We start from the raw sequence: 19,050 nt of genomic DNA, 5'->3' as shown, positions 1-19,050 counted from the left end.
GCTTTAACTCCTAGATTTTTTTTAAATAATGTGTTTCCATAAAGCTAATGGCTAGGGTTTCTGGGGCATGGTGGTATCATACAGCTAACCAGCTTGGAAATCCCACTGATACACCCTTATGTTCAGGTAAGGACTCCTGCCTGCCCTACCCACATGTATACAGTTTCCCTTTCAAGCCGTTGTTTACCACAGATTTTGAATATGGCCCATTTTCCTCCTTGTTAAGTTTCTGGCTGAAGGTAAGGAAAGGATCAGCTCCTGTTTTGAGCTCCGCTGGTACATGTCTTGCCGCATTTAAAGCATTTATGGGGAGAAGGATAGAGTGCCCACCATGACCACAAGCAAGAAGAAACCAGTCCTGCCCCAGAATAACAGGTGTTCCCTCCCTGTATCCCAGTCTGCCTTTCCTGAGGCAATGTGAGAGCAGCTCCCTGGAAAGGGAATTAGGCAGTTGTTGAGTCTTAGAGACGTGTGGCATAATCAGCTATTTTCTGGCAACTTGTTAAAGCTCCAATTCAAAGCAGGAAGGGGTGAGATCTTGGCTGTTTTGATTGAAACTGTACATTATGGTCTTGGGTTACAAGAAAAATCCTTCATCTGATCCTACCTAAGCCCAGTGTCAAGAATCTGACATGTATGAATCACTTTTTTTTTTTTTTTTAACTTAAAATCTGGCTGAGCAAATGACTTGTCTGTTCAGCAAGTGGGCTGAAAGTGGCCCACGGGTGGTGGTTTACGGTTTTAAAAAATCAGTTGCTGATACTGAAACATTGAAAGATTTCAGTAAACATCCAAACTTCCGTCTTCTCTTGTAAAACCAGAAGGTTTGACAGTGCTAAAGGCAGAGCTGAATATTAGCTGCCCCTCTTAGGAACTGCTTGAGTGGTCCAATTTATACCTCCAGTCCCCCCCCCCAACCTTTTAATGGTCATACCCATGGCACATGGAAGTTCCTGGGCCAGGGCTCGAATCCTAGCCACAGTTGCCACCTACACCACAGCTGTGGCAACGCCGAATCCTTAAACCACTGCGCCAGGCCAGGGAACAAATCGGCAACTCTGCAGTCGGAGTCTTTTTTTTTTTTTTTTTTTTTAATGATGATTTTTTTTCTATTATATTTGGTTTACAGTGTTCTTTCAGTTTTCTGTTATACAGCAAAGTGACCCAGTCACACACGCACACATGTATACGTATGTTCTTTTTCTCACATCCTCCATCATGCTCCATCACAAGTGACTATAGTTCCCAGTGTCATACTGCAGGATCTCATTGCTTATCCATTGCACCGGCAATAGTTTGCATCTATTAACCCCAGATTCCCAGTCCATTCCTCTTCCTCCCTGTTGCCGAGGGGGAGGGGGAAGAAGTGGAATGGTTCATTTGTGGAAAGGTTCATTTGTGTCGTATATGAGATTCCAGATATAAGTGATCTCATATGGTATTTGTTTGTCTCTGCAGTCAGATTCTGAACCGACTGCACACATAGTAGGAACTCCCCCCTTCCCTTATTTAACATTCTCTTCTCTGATTCTAGACACTGTTTTTTATATCCTGTGCTCTATGGTGTATGTATAGTATTCATGATGTGTTGGCAGTAGAGTTTGCTGATTCCTGAATAGTGGTCATGTTTGTACAGGTCTTTGTAGAATCCTTAATTCTGTCTCTTTGACTTTTGCTAGAAGAGTAAAGAAAAAATCATCACTATAAAGAAATAAATGAAAGCTTGTGGATGAGTTAATAAACATACTAGTTGCAAAGAAAGGAGAAGATGCCGTTTTATAGTAGGCTGTGAAGAGTGGCCATCCTCAAATACCGTTTACTTCCAGAGATATTTATTTTGGAATTAATAGCAGTCAAAACAGGTAAAGGGGCAGATCTTTTTTGTATGGATAAGATGACTGTGTTCCTGTGGCCTGGACGCTGACTGCCGCGATGAAATTGGACCTCTTGATCATTTCTTCCAAGGACAGGTTTGGGTAGTAAGCCAGGTAGAAGGCCAAAGCTCCCACAAAACTGTCACCAGCACCCTGTAAATAAAGCACAGTTGCAGAGATAAGCAGAGTTGCCCAAACTGTATTTTGAAAATACCTAAGTACACTTTTTATTTTGGAATAGTTTTAGATTTATAGACAAGGTACAAGAATAGTAGTGAGTTTCCACATACCCCATATCCAGTTCTGTACATTCGTCACCACTAATGAAATAATAGTGTTACATTATTATTATTATTATTTTGTCTTTTTGCCATTTCTTGGGCCGCTCCCACGGCATATGGAGGTTCCCAGACTAGGGGTTGAATCGGAGCTGTAGCCGCCAGCCTACACCACAGCTCATGGCAACGCTGGATCCTTAACCTACTAAGCAAGGCCAGGGACTGAACCCGCAACCTCATGGTTCCTAGTCGGATTCGTTAACCACTGAGTCACGATGGGAACTCCAATAGTGTTGCATTATTAACTGAGCTCCATACTATATTCGGATTTCACTAGTTTTGCCTAATGTCTCTTTTCTGTTCCAAGATCTCATCCAGGATACCTGGAGTACATTTAGTTGTCATATCTCCTTCGACTCCTGTAGGTTGTCACAGTTTCTTAGACATTCTTTGTTTTTGATGACCTTGATAGTTTTGAGGGCTGGTCAAGTATTTTGTAGAATGTACCACAACTGGAATTTGTTTTTCTCATGGTTAGACTGTGTTTACTCTTTTGGGGGAGGAAGATCACAGGGCTGAAGTGTCATTCTTATCACATCATGTGAAGGGGGCACCCTGTCAACATGACTTTATCACTGATGACTTTAATCGTGATCACGTGGCTGAGGTAGTCTTTGCTAGGTTTCTCCACCATAAAGTTACTTTCGTCCCTCTCTTCATACTGTGCTCTTTGGAAGCAAATCACTAAGTGTAGTTCACACTGTAGGGGTGGAGAGTTAGGCTCTACCTCCTTGGGGGTGGAGTATCTTCATAAATCACTTGGAAGTCTTCGCTATGGGAGATTTGCTTCTTTTCCCTCATTTGTTTACTCAACTGCTTATTTATATCAGTATGAACTCAGGGATATTTATTTCATTCCTTGGGCTGTAATCCAACACTACATTAATTATTTTGTTGCTCAAACTGTTCCAGCTTTGGCCATTGGGAGTTCCATCAGTCAACTCTTGTGTCCCTTTGACATACTCCCATCATTTTGTTTTTGGAGTACTTTCTTATTTTCAGACATAAGATGCTCCTGGCTTATCTTCTATATTCTCTGCCCTAGCCCTAAAATTAGCTATTTCTCCACTAAAAATTCATGCCGAAGGTGATGACAACCATTCAGGTGTTATTTTCAAACTAAATGGAGGGGCACATAAGGCTTAGTTCTATTTTCCCTGAGTCCTCAAAGGTCCGAGTGGGTAAAGGCCATATAGGGACCCATGGAAACAGAAAACATCAAAGAAAGTCTGTTGACCTCTGCCTTCAGGTAGGGCAGTACCTAGTCACGTGTTCATCTAACAACCGTATTTAAAATAAGTGTGATGACATAATTTCACTTGAGAAACCATTTGGTATTTAACAGGTTTCAGGGTCATTTTCCAGTTTTTCCCAGTTTGTTGATTCCTTAGTCCCAAGAGCTTTTTAACACATCTTTAGGCTATACTTCAGCCCTTATAAAGGGCCTTAGTATGCAAGATTGTTTCAGTTACAGTTGAAGTATTTAATGAGTTTTGGGCCCAGCACAGTGATGGGCACTTGAAAAGGAGTAAAATCCATTGAGGAGTAAATGCTAAATTGTGTGGCAGAGTTTATAAATACTGTTGAATTTTAAGGAAGGATTTGAAGAAAGCCTCCCTAAGAGGAGTCCTTATGAAATGAGCTAGATTTATAGAGAAGGAAGGCCTCAAAGAACAAAGATACAGGCGGAGGAAGGAACAGTGAGCTCATGAGACAGTGAATGGCTTTAAGGAGAATGACATTTCCCCTTGTTTACACAGAAAAGCAGTCAATATTATGCTTGCCAAGAAGTTGCAGTAACGCAGGTGTGAATGCAACACTTTCCTTCCTTCCATCAGTGTTTTCTGAGTATCTAAAATATGTCAAACACTACACTAGCTGCTTTGCAGTTGTTTATCAGTCTTTCCTGATGGAAACAATGGAGAAAGCTATAGACAGACGTGGCCCTCTCTCAGCTTGCAGTTCAGCAATGTGACAAGAGAAAGGTCTGAAGCCAGAGAAATTATGAGCTGAGTGGAGGGTGTATTATGAAAACATGGAAAATACCACAATATATGAAGAGTTATGGAAAACTCTAAGATTTCAAGTCTTGATTCCTCCTTATATTACACATGGAATTAAATTCCAGGTAGGTTAAAAGCTTGAATGAAAAAAATAAAACAGTAACAGTAACATCAGATAAATATTTGAATAATCCCAAGCAAGGAAACCACAAGCAAGTCAGTAAACTCAAAAGCCATAATGAAAAAAAAAAAAAGATTTCAATTAAAAAAAATTAAGACCGTGTGTCCAAAGACACTATATAAAACCAAATGAAAAAGCACAAATTGGTGAAAATGCTTGTAATATATATGACATATTCCTCATATTCAACAAACACCTTCAGATTGCTGGGAAAAAGACAAATCCAGGATAAGAATGGAGAAAATATTTAGGTCTGCAATTTCAGAAAAGGAAATGTAAACGGCCAACAAACAGATGAAAAGACACTAAATTAGCGGCCAACGAAAATGCAAATTAAATTTTTTTTTTGTCTTCCTTTTTTTTTTTAATATGGCCACACGGGCATATGGAGGTTCCCAGGCTAGGGGTCCAATGGGCGCTGTAGCCGCTGGCCTACACCACAGCCACAGCAACTTGGGATCTGAGCTGCGTCTGCGACCTACACCACAGCTCACGGCAATGCTGGATCCTTAACCCACTAAGTGAAGCCAGGGATCGAGCCCGCGTCTTCATGAATGCTAGTCGGGTTCATTAACTGCCGAGCCATGGCAGGAACTCCTAAAATAATATTTTTTTACCCATCAGACTGATAAAATAGTAAGATTGATAGCAAGAGCAGCAAAGGTGACAGTGGAGAGGATGACGGTATTAGGCTGTTGAGAGGAATGTGGAAGAGCAGTACAGTATTTGTTGAAATAAAAAAATGTGTATATCCTTGGACTGCTTCTGGAAATCTATGGAAGTGAAAGCTCCTAAATAGGGGGATATATGCTCAGCAATGCTTATTGCTGCATTGTTTCCAAAGGCAGAATACTGGAAATAATGTGATTGTCAATCAAACAGGAGGATGGATAAAATATGTGCGTTTGCATTATGGAAAAATGCAGAGCTATGAATAATAAAAGGTTAGCAATACATGCACAAACCTGGAGAAATGTCCATTAGTTGAGGCAAAAAAGTTTTTGCACCATGATCTCACAGGGGGTTAGGGGGGAATGGAAGAGAGAAAAAGAAAAATGCTTATATCTATGAGTATGTGTGTATTTTTTTTAAGAAGGTGGAAGAAATGAAGGATATGTATCAAATCATTAATATTTGTTTTTCTTATCGGCCAAGAATGGTTGCAGTATTCTCTTTTATTCCTGTGTAGTTTTATGTTAGTATTTAACCTTATTGTTATAAACTTGTAGTATTTTCCCACACAATTTTAAGGGGGAGTTCCCACTGTGGCGCAACAGGTTTGACAATGTCTCTGCAGTGGCAGGGACACGGGTTTGATCCCTGGTCTGGCACAGTGAGTTAAGGATCCAGCATCGCTGCACTTCTGGTGTAGGTCACAGCTCTGGCTTGGATTTGGCCCCTGGCCAGGGAAGTCCATATGCCACAGGGCAGCCAAAAAAACCAAAAAACAAAATATTAAGGGAGTAAGCATATTTAATGTATAGGTAAGCCATGCCTCTGTGCCTCCTTTATCTTTAACTTGCAGCCTGACCAGAGCAGAGGCACAGGGCTGACAGGAAAGATCCGAGCACCAATAACAGACATCAGCTTACACACTCATGTTGGCTAGTGAGGTATTTGGTTGCAGACAAGATGTTTAAGAAAGTTTAAAAAGTACTGTACTGGAGTTCCCATCGTGGCTCAGTGGGTAACGAATCCGACTAGGAACCATGAGGTTGCGGGTTTGATCCCTGGCCTTGCTCAGTGGGTTAAGGATCTGGTGTTGCTGTGAGCTGTGGTGTAGGTCGCAGATGCGGCTCAGATCCCCTGTTCCTGTGGCCGGGGTGTAGGCAGTCAGCTGTAGCTCTGGTTAGATTTCTAGCCTGGGAACCTCCATATGCCATGGGTGCGGTCCTAGAAAAGACAAAAAAATAAAAATAAAAAGTACTATACCCGTATCTGAAAAGACTACTGAAATCACTTAAATTGTTTCCCACTTTATAGCCAAAACCATGGAAACACAGTGCTCAGTAAAACTGTGTGTGCTAGGAGCATTATTTCAGCAACAACTGGATTTATATTCATTCTCAGTACAACACATTGTATTGGGAGAGACAGCACAGGCAAATCCTTCTGGTATTAAAAATAAGGTTTTTTGGAGTTTCATGGTGGCTCGGGGGGTTGAGGATTTGGCATGGTCACTGCTGTGGTATGAGTTTGATCCCTGGCCTGGGACCTTCCTCATGCTGTGACTGGGGCCAAAAAAAACCCAATCATTTTTTTTTTCTACAAAGAAAACTCTAGACTAGATGGCTTCACTGGAGAATTCTAGCAATTGTTTAAGAAATAATACTAATTCTAGGAGTTCCCATCATGGCTCAGCAGAAATGAATCTGACTAGCATCCATGAGGATGCAGGTTCGATCCATGGCCTTACTCAGTGGGTTAAGATCTGGTGTTACAGTGAGCTGTGGTGTAGTCTGCAGATTCGGCTTGGATCCTGCATTGCTGTGGCTGTAGTATGGGCTGGCAGCTGTAGCTCCTATTCAACCCCTAGCCTGGGAGTGTCCATGTGACACAGGTGTGGCCCTAAAAAATAAAAGCCAAAAAAAAAAAAAAAAAAAAGTAGAGTCAAGGGAACACTTCATTTTATAAGGTCGGCATTACTGTGATACCAAACCTAGAGAATGATGTTACAAGGAAAAAAAAAAAAAAAAAAAAAAACCAACAGATTGGTATCTCCCATGAATATAACTGTAAAAACTTTAAAAATTTTAGAAAATTGAATATATATTGTGACCAAGTAAGGTTTATCCCAGGGTGTAAGACTGGTTTAACATTAAAAAAAAAAAAATGCAATTCACTGAATTAAAAAACCTCATGATAATTCTAATAGAAGCAGAAAAAGCATCTGACAAAATTCTACATCCATTCATAATAAAAATTCAGTCAACTTGGAACAGAAGATATAACTTGATCTTCTTAATAAAAAACATATATGAAAAATCTACAGTTAACATCATACTTAATGGGAAAGACAAAGCTTTTCACCTAATATTGGAAACAAATCAAGGATTTGTTCTTACAACTTCAACATCATACTGCATTGCCTCAACATGGCAATGAAAAAGAAAAAGAATGAAAAGGTGTACAGAGTTGAAAGGAAGAAGAAAAACTTTCTGTGCAGATGGTGTAATCACCTATGTAGAAAATCCTAAGAAATCTAGCAAAAAAAAAAAAAAAAAAAACCAAAAAAAAAAAAACCCAAAAAACAAAACCCTGCTAGGTATAGTGAGTTTAATAAGGTAAAAGGGTACAAGGCCAATGTTAAAAATCAATTATTTCTATGTCCTAGCAGTTAACAATGAGAAATTTAAATTGTCAGAGCAATACTCTTTACAGTTGCATCAAAAATGTGTTGTCAATTCTCCCTAAACTAATCAATGCAATTCCAATAAAAATCCTAGCTGGCAATTTTTAGAAATTGGCAAACTGATTCTAAAATTTATAGAATGTGGCACAGCAGGATGAGGATCCAGTGTGTTCTCTGAGGCAGTGTGGGTTTGATCCCTGGCCTGGCGCAGTGGGTTAAGGATCTGGCGTTGTCGCAGCTGTGGCTCAAATTTGATCCCTGGCCTGGGAACTTCCATATGTTGCGGGTGTGGCCAAAAAAAAAAAAAAAAAAAAATTGTAAGGAAGTACAAAGGACCTAGAATAGGCAAAACAATTTTGAAAAAGAAGAACTAAGTCGGAGGATGTAAACTGATTTTAAGACTTACCATAAGTGATCGTAATCAGATTCTAATGTAAGGATGGACATGTAGATCATTTGAACAGAAAAGAGAGAGAAATCGACCCCCAGGTATATGGTCAATCTATTTTCCTTTTTGGTCAATCAATTTTTAACAAGGTAATTCAATGGATGAAAGGATAACTTTTTCAACAAATGGTGCTGGAACAAATGGATATCCATATCCAGAAACATGAACCTTTACCTCACACCATACACAAAAGCTAACTCCAGATGAGCCAGAGACCCACAAGTGAGAGTTAAAACCACAAACTATCTAGAAGAAATATAGGAGAAAATATTTGTAACCTCGTGTTAGTCAGACTTCTCAGAACACCAAAAGCATGAAATATTAAAAAAAAAACCAATAAACTTCAATTTATCAAAATTAAAAGCTTTTGTCCTTCAAAAGGATGTCAAAAGACAAGCCACAGACTGGGAAAAAATTCTTGCAAAACATATCTGATCAAGGGCTTATAGCTCAATAATAAAACTCAGTAAGATAAACAACCTAATAAAAATAGGCAAAAGATTTGAACAGAGATGTCATCAAGGAAGATATATAGGTGGCAAATAAGTATATTAAAGATTCTAAACATTATTAGACACTGGGGAGATGCAAATTAAAAACACAATGAGATAATACTAGAAAGGATGAGATTGAAAAGACTGAAAATACCGACTTTTTGGAGTAGATGTGAAACAACTGGAGTTCTTATACATTGTTTGTGGGAATGCAAAATGATGAAACACTTTGGAAAATAGTCTGGCAGTTTCTTATGACAGTCAACATACACTATCATATAACCTAACAGTTCTACTCTAAGACATTTATCCAAGAGAAATGGAAACATGTATCTACACAGAGACCCGTACGTGCCTCTTTACAGCAGCGTCATTTATAACCTCAAATTGGAAACAATCCAGATGTCCTTGAGCTGATGAATGGGTAAACAAACTATGGTATAGCCATATAATAAAATATCACTTAGCAATAAAAAGACATGAATGGCTAAGACAGCATCATGGATGAATCTTGAAAGTATTATGCTAACTGAAAGAAGCCAGACAAAAGATTACATACCATATTTATGACTTCATTTATGTGAAATTCTAGAGAAGGCAAAAGTGTTGAGACAGAAAGCAGGCCAGGGGCTGGAGACCATCACTTGCGAAGGGACTGGCATAGCAAATTTCCTGGGATGATAAAGTTCTGTATTACGACTGTGGGGTGATTAAATGACTGTATACATTTGTCAGAATTCATGGAATCACACACTTAAAAATGGGTGAAATCCTATTATGTAGGAAAATGATAGCTCCATAAAGTTGATTTTTTTTAAAAAGGCCAGGGTAGGGTGGGGGCATTCAGACCTGCAGCAGCCTGAAGTGGGAAAACCCTGGCAGGATTTCTTAATCACACAGGGCTTACTACTGGCTTACTCTAAAGTGAGTGGTTGGCATAATTACTGAGATTTACAGTGATCCAGGCTCAATTCAGTGTTATGATTGGCATGTAGGAACCTCTGTATCTCCTGCACACTCTCCGCACAGACTGTGCATGTGGGCCCCATCGCAGCTTCTATCTCCGCCCTTCCCCTTTCTTCACCTTGTTCTGCCAGGCCCCCCTTTCTCTGTGTCTAGTCTGAAAGATATGGACTGAGCCAGTCTTTACCTTCGCTCACCTGTCTGCAAAACCCCTTTCCTTCTTTTTTAAAAAAAGGCCCTGCACCTTTACGTCTCCCCAGAGTAGCTCGTTTTGCCACGGCTACTCACAACACTTCAATCACCTATGTGTTCAAGCCCCATAAAAAGATCAGCTTTCTATCTCCTATTCACTTTTGTAGATTTAGAAATATTGATTAAATGTTCAAGTTAACATAAGAAAGATCTGCTTGCAATTAGGTTGACCCACAAAATGGAGACGTGATTATCTAAGGGATGGATTCTAAAAATAGATAAGTTGTTAATAGTCACATGAGAATTTATTAAGAATCATGGGAAGTCCCACTGTGGCACAGTGGGGTTAGGAATCCGACTGCAGCAGTTCAGGTCACTGCAGATGCGCAGGTTCCATCCCCGGCTTGGCACCGTGAGTTAAAGGATCTGGTGTTGCTGCAGTTGTGGTTGGATTCAGTCCCTGTTCTGGGAACTTCCACATGCTGCAGGTGCAGCCATAAAGAGAGAAAAAGTTAAGAATCCATAAGTCTGTACTGATATTAGATAAATGAAAAAAATACTGGACAAAACTCATCCTTAAAGTAGAATGCCAACTAGTAAATATAGAAGTTTGAAAAAAATCACCAATTTTTTGGAAACCACAGTCGTAATAACTAATTCAGACAGGAATCATCAAGGGGTACATTAAAACTGCTGGATAAAGGTTTGACAAGGGCAGAATATTTACTGCTTGAGTATCTTCCCACAGATTACCTATTAATTACAAAGGGAAAAAGACTACAGGCCAATATCACTGATGAACATCGATGCAAAAATCCTCAACAAAATACTAGCAAGCCGCATCCAACAATACATTAAAAGGATTGTATATCATGATCAAGTGGGATTTATCCCAGGGATGCAAGGGTTCTTCAATATCTGCAAATCCATCAGTGTGATACACTACATTAACAAACTGAAGAATAAAAACCATATGATCCTCTCAATAGACACGGAAAAAGCCTTTGACAAAATCCGACACCCATTTCTGATAAAAACCCTTAAGAAAGTGGGCATAACGGGAACCTACCTCAACATGATAAAGGCCATATATGACAAACCCACAGCGAACATCATTCTCAATGGTGAAAAGCTGAAAGAATTCCTGCTGAGATCAGAAATAAGACAAGGATGTCTGCTCTCGCCACTACTCTTCAACATAGTTCTGGAAGTCTTAGCCACAGCAATCAGAGAAGCAAAAGAAATAAAAGGAATCCAAATTGGAAAGGAAGAAGTAAAACTATTGCTATTTGCAGATGACATGATACTATACCTAGAGAATCCTAAAGACTCTACCAGAAAACTGTTAGAGCTTATCCACGAATTTGGCAAAGTTGCAGGATACAAAATCAATACACAGAAATCGATAGCGCTTCTATATACTAACAATGAAAAAGCAGAAAAGGAAATTAGGGAAGCAATCCCGTTTACCATCGCATCCAAAAGAATAAAATACCTAGGAGTAAACCTACCTAAAGAAACAAAAGACCTGTACTCTGAAAACTACAAGCCACTGATGAAAGAAATCAAAGATGACACAAATAGATGGAAAGATATACCATACTCATGGATTGGAAGAGTTAATATTACCAAAACGACTATACTACCCAAGGCAATCTACAGATTCAATGCAATCCCTATCAAATTACCAAGGACATTTTTCACAGAACTTGAACAAAATATTTGAAAGTTTGTTTGGAAGCACAAAAGACCCAGAGTAGCCAAAGACATCCTAAAAAAGAAAAATGGAGCTGGAGGAATCAGGCTCCCGGACTTCAGACTATACTACAAAGCAACAGTCGTCAAAACTGCATGGTACTGGCACAAAGACAGACATATAGATCAGTGGAACAGGATAGAAAGCCCAGAATTAAACCCATGCACTTACAGCCAACTAATCTATGACAAAGGAAGCAAGACTATACAATGGAGAAAGGACAGCTTGTTCAATAAGTGGTGCTGGGAAAACTGGACAGCCACATGGAAAAGAATGAAATTAGAACACTCCCTAACACCATACACAAAAATAAACTCCAAATGGATTAAAGACCTAGCTATAAGACCAGACACTATCAAATTCCTAGAGGATAACATAGGCCAAACACTCTCTGACATAAACGACAGCAACATCTTTTCAGATCCACCTATCAGAGTATTGAAAATAAAAAGAAAAATAAACAAATGGGACCTACTCAAACTTCAAAGTTTTTGCACAGCAAAGGAAACCCTAAACAACACAAAAAGACAACCCACAGAATGGGAGAAAATCTTTGCAAATGAATCGACTGACAAGGGATTAATCTCCAAAATTTATAACAACTTCTGCAGCTCCATACCAAAAAAACAAACAATCCCATCCAAAAACGGGCAGAAGATCTAAACAGACAATTCTCCAAAGAAGACATACAGATGGCCGAGAAACACATGAAAAGATGTTCAGCATCACTCATTATTAGAGAAATGCAAATCAAAACCACGATGAGGTACCACCTTACACCAGCCAGCATGGCCATCATCCAAAAGTCTACAAACAAGAAGTGCTGGAGAGGGTGTGGAGAAAAAGGAACCCTAGTACACTGTTGGTGGGATTGCAAATTGGTGCAACCACTGTGGAAAGCAGTATGGAGATTCCTCAGAAAACTAAACATAGAACTACCATTTGATCCTGCAGTCCCACTCCTGGGCATCTATCCAGAGAAAACCACGACTCGCAAAGGCACATGTACTCCGATGTTCATTGCAGCACTATTTACAATAGCCAAGACATGGAAACAACCTAAATGTCCATCGACAGAGGAGTGGATCCAGAAGATGTGGTACATATACACAACGGAATATTACTCAACCATCAAAAAGAACGAAATACCAGCATTTTTAGCAACATGGATGGACCTAGAAACTATCATGCTAAGTGAAGTCAGCCATACCATGAGACAGCAACATCAAATGCTTTCACTGACATGTGGAATCTGAAAAAAGGACAGACTGAACTTCTTTGCAGAATAGATGCTGACTCACAGACACTGAAAAACTTATGGTCTCCGGAGGAGACAGTTTGGGGGGTGGGGGGATGTGCTTGGGTTGTGGGATGGAAATCCTGTGAAATCAGATTGTTATGATCATTATGCAACTACAGATGTGATAAATTCATTTGAGTAATTAAAAACAAAAACAAAAACAAAACAAAGGGAAAAAGAGTAACTCTGCAGTGGAGAAATACAGTGAACACCACCTTGACTAAGTGATCAACATCCCAATAATGAGAGGAACCCATCACGTGCTCTCGGATGTGGAGCCTTGACAAGGCCATAAGGTTGTTTGTGTAGTATTCCTGCCCCCAATGGATAACCCAACTTGGATCATGGGAAAGCATCAGACAAACCTAAACTGAGAAAAATTCTATAAAGCAATGAGCTCGTGCTTTTCAAAAAATAGCAATATTAAGAACGACAAAAAGGTTGAGAACCTGTTTCATAGTAAATGAGACAAAAGCAACATGACTTAATGGATTGGCTCCTGGGCAAAAAAATATTATGAAGAACATGAGTGAGCTCTGCATGCAAGATAAAATGATCTCAGCGTTAAGTTTCCTGAATTCGATCATTATATTGTGATTTTATTATATCTTGTTCTCAGGAGATATATCCTGAAATACTGAGAGGTAATGAGTTACTGTGTCTGCAACATACACTCAAACTATTCATTAAAAAAAGTATCTTCATGTATTTTGAGAGATAGCAATAAAACAAATTGGCAAATTTGTTAGCATTGGCAAAATGCTAATAATTGGTGAAACTGTGAAGATTACATAGGAATTCTGCAACTTTTCTTTTTTTTTTTTTTTTTCTTTTTTTGGCTGCACCAATGCATGCAGGAGTTCCTGGGCCAGGGACTGAATCCACGCCACAGCAGTAACCCAAACCACAGTAGGACAATGCTGGATCCTTAACCACTAGGTCACCAGGGAACTCTTGTTTGTTTCACTTTTTAAAAATTAGGGAGTTCCCGGGTGGTCTAGTGTTTAGGACTCTGCGCTTTCACCCCTGGGGCCCAGGTTCAATCCCTGGTCTGGGAACTGAGATCCCACATCAAGCTGCTGCCTGCTGCGGCAAATAAATAAATAAAACATTTTTGTTAAGAGAAGTTTTTAATAAAACAGATTTTACTAAAGAAGTCTTAGAAAATCAATATTAGTTATCCTACATGAATTTGGAAATGAGTCAACTTCAGCCTCTGAATGATTTCCCTCTTTTTCTTAATTCGATTACGTGGATATCTGCTACCAGTCAGGGTGAACTGTATTGAGAGAGCCTCTTTCCTGCATTTGGAAATACCCCCGTCTTATTGAGGCAGTTTTCTTTGCAACTGAGGACTGGGCAGTGAGAGCCACCTGAAGGTCCAGGGGACTTGGAGGAACATTTTCTGGCTGTGACAGTGACTGCAGAAAAACTCAATTTCAGGATGTTAGTGGCAACCAGTTGTGATGGCGTCCAGTGCCCCATGACGGTAACACAACTGGTCGATTTTGTTTTCAACCAAGAAACTTGATTGAAGCAATCGCATGTGTTATATTCCTCCGAGAGGTCAGAAATCTTGTCTAGCTCCTTCCCATCTGATGACTTCCCAGAGTTACACTGGCCTTAAAGGTAGTATATGCTCAGTTAATGACGGCTGATGGACCAACCTGCAGCGGCCCCAGCCTCTACCTTCTCGCCGGAAGTGAGGGGTGAGCGTGGCGTTCCACCTTCTTCTTCACGGAGAGGGTGGTAGTCTGGCCTTATTCCAAAAACACAAGAAAGAAGAGAGGCTCCCGGCTGACAGGGCCCTTCAGCTCAAAGACATGAAGGCCGCAAATACAACCTTAAAAGTCATACTACAAACTGACGGAAAAGCTCTTTGAAATTTAAGCATGAAAGGGGTGGAAAAGTTCATTTAACTTTCGCAGATGAGTTTTAGGATAAGAAAGGGAGCGAACTTCTATTGTTTGCTCTGTACGGGGAGGCAGCAAAGCTGGGTACTTTCAGACACAAAGGCCAACCTCATTTCATTTTTACAACGACCTCCCCCCTACCCCCTGCAACTTGAGGGACCTGAGCCTTGGAGACATTGTATGATTTGTCCAGGGTAGCCCAGCTAGTAGCTGAGTTTGCATCCAGGCCCAGCTGATTTTCCATGCTCTGGTTACTGTCGATGGCTGTGGGAGGCAGGCAGGCAGGCTGTGGGGTGGTGGGGGGAGAAGGAAAAGGCCAAGCTGAAAAGAGTCTTCCTCCCTTTTGATATATTTGTTTGCACTTCTCTTAGGATACTTAAAACATTGTACTGACTATTGTGCATACAAGCCTCCAGTCTGGGACAACCTGAAAACTCCTTTGAGGGCAGAGACCTTTCCTCTCTCTCCTTGGCCTCTTCCACGCCCTCACCTAGTGCTTTGAGTTGACCTGACTCGTGGTCCTAGTTCTGTCGTGGCTTCGACGTCCAATGGTCTCTTCCAGGGGGGCCTGATGATTCCGGCTGAACTACACGTGTCAGTTCTTTTTGTCAGTGAAACTGGAGGTTAGGTTGCCACAGCCCAGAGTTACTTGATAGCCTCATTGTTGAATCTATTTATACCACAGGGCTTTCAAGCGCCAATAAATTACTCGGCTGTTGATTCACATCTTCAGTGTAACTATTTTTATACATTGGTATAACCTTTTTTTTTTTAAATGGAAAGTGCTTTAAAAGTGGAAGCTGTATTGTATCGCTGTGATTTTCCTGTAAGTAAAGTACTTTCCAATCAATCATTCTTGGAATAATGGAATAGCTCTCATTGATACAACATGATGGTTTTAACCTTTTACTGAAAATTATTTTTGTGCCAAAAGGGGTGATGGCATAATTCATCTTTCTTCAAGAAAAATACCCACGTGGCTACTATTCATTGCCTTCTCACAATAGTTTCCTCTTAAGGAAGAGCCACTCTTAGAGAATGGCTGCGGCCTTCCAAAAGTCCTGCTCTCCTGCGGGCCTGCACACTCCTGGGTTCTGGTCTGTGGGACCCAGGCGGCAGCAGGAGTAATGGTGAATTGGCAGGACAGCGAAACACGCCCCCTGGTGGGGGGCAGGGGGTCGGGCACTCCGCAGGGCTGGCGGGGCAGGGATGACACTTAGGAGCAGCTGGTGAGAGGACCCCAAGGGGTGAACCTGAGAGGTGGGTGCTCCCAGAGCGTGGGTGTGGGGTTGAGGGGCAGCCTCTGCCACCAGGACCTGAGTGAGGCAGCACTGCCCTGGGGACGTTGGTTGCTCGTGTCCCTTCTCCCTTGCAGACCAGCCTCTCTGTCCAGCTGCCCCCACGCCCTGTTCCCTCCCACTGCCCTTTGGCTGCCTGGGAGCCCGTGGCTATGCCCGGGGTCTGCCTTTCACTGAACGTAGTCTCTCAGGGCTCTGCTCCTGTTGAGCGATAGCAGTACAGCGATAAACCTTGCGGAACTGGCAGAAAATACTTGAAAATGTGGACAGGCACCGCCCCAGCAGAGCACACTACACGCTGAGCCAAGGCCAAGTGGTCTGCGCATGCGCTCTTTAGTCTGCGGTTCTACTCAGGCTCTTGGTTGGGCACCTTGCAGGTTGTCGCCTGCGTTTCACAGGAGCCCCATGGAGGTGGGCATAGCTGGGGCCTCAGTGTCTGGTTATGCAAGGTGGCTCTGCTCCAGGTGATGGGGTGACTCTGGGTCTGCGGGCCCTGCTCCGCTCCCCAAGCTGCGGGCCTGCTCAGAGGCACCTTCTTATTTGCACAAAGTGCCCTCGAGGCTGGCAGCAAGCCTGGGGGATCCTCATTTTAAAACCGAGACAACTAGGATTGAAAGAGGTGAAGGAACTTGCTCAAGGTGAGAAAAGGTGGTAAATGGCAGTCAAAATTGTACCAAGGACATCTGTGTGGAAATCTAGCAACAGAGCAGGTGGAGAAGCTATTTTGGGAGAGAGAGAGATTGGGCTTCTGGCTACGGCTCAGATTTTCCTACTTCCCCACGGGAAGGGCTTATGTTTTCTATAGTGATGAAAAATGACAGGGATGAGTGGAGACCAGGAACCTTTAATGATGTCCTTTTGTCCCTTTGTACAGGGGGTGAGGGTGGGGCTCCCGTTTCTCTCTGCCTGCCTAGGGCAGGAGCTGAGAAGAGAATGTGAACCGGAGTTGCCCTGGGCAGGTGTCACTCCTGGGCAGGTGTCGGGGAAGAGGGCGGGATGGAGGGAGCAAAGGTTTCAGGAAAGAATAACCCGATGAATAACCCACCTGGATAAGGAGGGAAGAGAGGTGAGGAAGGGGCCAGCGGGTCAGCAGGAAATGAGAGCAAGTGAGGAAGAAGAGGTGAGAGGGCTAGTTTGGTCGGAGCAGGATGTGAGATTTATTCCCACAGAACTGACGCAGTGCCAGGTGTTAACGATTTCCTGGGAGTCGTCATGGGAGTGGGAGGCTGGAGGGAGGTGAGGAGTCCCTGGAGGTGAGGGCATCTAGGACCCGTGAGCCTTCGTGATGGTTCCTGCTCCCGGTGCTGAAGTCATCGTAGATGGTGGTTAGCATGGAGGGGGCGGGTGTGGAGAGAAAAATGGTGATGCAGATGCCAGAGTCTTGCATAAACAGAATGATCAGGAAAGGAGGTCGAGGCTTATGACTGAATCGCATGAGCCTCGGCTGCAGGAATCCCTATGGGAGGATACAGGAGGGCTGGCTGCAAGCTGCAAGAACGTGCCTCGGGATCAGGAGCAGCTTGGCCCTGCAAGTGCTGAATGGGGAGTGAAAGAGCTTGCTTAGGAGGGGCAGCACACCAGAGGGCTTCTAGAGAAGCACAGAGCAGTGGGGGCTCTCCTGAGCCGTGTGTCTCTCTGAGCCTCCTTTGTCTCTGCCCCGGGTCTCTTCCTCCTCCCCCACCGTAATGATATTCCCTCGGCTTCTGTCCATCACGGCCGCCCTTCTCAGTCCCCATAATTTCCTGGGTGTGTCAAGTACTGCTGCTGTTATAGTTTCAACGGCTGTGAGCAGGGTGAGTCCTCAGTCATTACCTTTAGCCCAGACTGTCCTCTGTCATTGGATTTATGCACCTTAACTACCTGCGCGTCAGCTCCACCAGCCTCCTCGCTCTTGCGGGCGCCTCTAACTCAGCCTGCCCCACTGCACCGGTAACCCTGACTGAACACGGGCCTTTTCTCATCTTTTCCGTTTGTGGCACCTCTACGCTGAAAATCCTGGGGCTTTTCTGGATAATCACCAGTTGCCAAGTTTACATTCTAAATATTTCTCGAATCTGTCTCCTCATCTCATCCCTGCTGCCACTGTCCTACGTCGCCTCTGGACGTGCTCCCCTCCCCTCCAGAGGACCAGGCTAACTTCCCAGCTGGCCTCCCTGTCTCCGGTCTGGCCCCTTCCGTTCCATCCTGTGTACCGCTGTACATCTGGCCACCTCAACTCCGTGCCTAAAACCCCTTGACCACTTCCCATCTTTCTTAGGCTAGCACTTTAGCTCCCTCGCATGGCACACGAGGTTCCCGAGCCCACCTCCCTGGCTTCATCTCTTTCTTCCCCTACGGACCTGCGGGACCTGGGTTTCATTCATGGAGATCTGTCAGCTTGAACTCATCCCTGGACTAACTCCTCCTCCTCCTCCAAGACACAGCTCAGTAACTTGGTCATCACGTATCTGCCGACTGGCCCTGCATTCAAAGCCCTGTGTTTTCCCTCATCTCCCGAGTCGGGGTCAGGCTCCCTCCTGGTCCCCCCCTGCCCTCCTCCGTGGCCTTCCTCCCTCCGCACCCTCACACGAGCACAAGGCCAGGCTCAGCTTGAAGTGCGTGCTGGCTGAATCGAGGGCTGTCAGGAGGAGGCGTGCTGATTAGGTGAGGAGCACATGCTGTGCCAAGAATGCCCTGTAGGAGGGATGACACTGAGGCAGACTCGAGAAAGGCCTCATTTGCCAAATTCCAGTTGCTAGAAAAGTGGGTGAGTTGTAAGGCGTGCTGGGTATTAAGTGTGGCTGCGGAAAAAAAACAACAACAACAAAAACCCAGGTGGTGAAAATCCCCGAGGTAGGAACTTGTCAGGAGGCTCCAGGGCCCAAATGATCTTGCAAGCATGATGTCATCATGAGGCTTCATGTGTTAGGAATCCGTCCCCACGCAGGATGACTCATCC

At 42.9% G+C, this 19,050-nt stretch overlaps 1 protein-coding gene and 1 non-coding gene across 6 annotated transcripts in view; one reads left to right on the top strand and one right to left on the bottom strand.

The window, feature by feature from the left end:
* Positions 1,811-19,050, bottom strand: part of RBKS (ribokinase) — a 97,416-nt gene continuing 80,176 nt past the window's right edge. Inside the window, exons 9-10 of one of the 5 annotated variants that reach the window (XM_021085802.1) lie at positions 9,250-9,362; positions 1,900-2,027 (exon numbers count right to left, since the gene is read on the bottom strand). In XM_021085802.1, coding sequence (XP_020941461.1) covers positions 9,279-9,362 — 84 coding nt within the window. In that variant the 3' untranslated portion in view covers positions 1,900-2,027; positions 9,250-9,278. 5 annotated transcript variants of the gene reach the window in all.
* Positions 13,888-13,959, top strand: TRNAE-UUC. The gene has a single exon. It is a non-coding gene; the product is annotated as a tRNA-Glu (tRNA).

The sequence above is a fragment of the Sus scrofa genome, chromosome 3, assembly GCF_000003025.6.
Source record: "Sus scrofa isolate TJ Tabasco breed Duroc chromosome 3, Sscrofa11.1, whole genome shotgun sequence".
In the NCBI taxonomy this organism is placed as follows: Eukaryota; Metazoa; Chordata; class Mammalia; order Artiodactyla; family Suidae; genus Sus; species Sus scrofa.
Note: the sequence above shows the minus strand (reverse complement) of the source record. Positions and strands in the feature narration are given on the sequence as shown.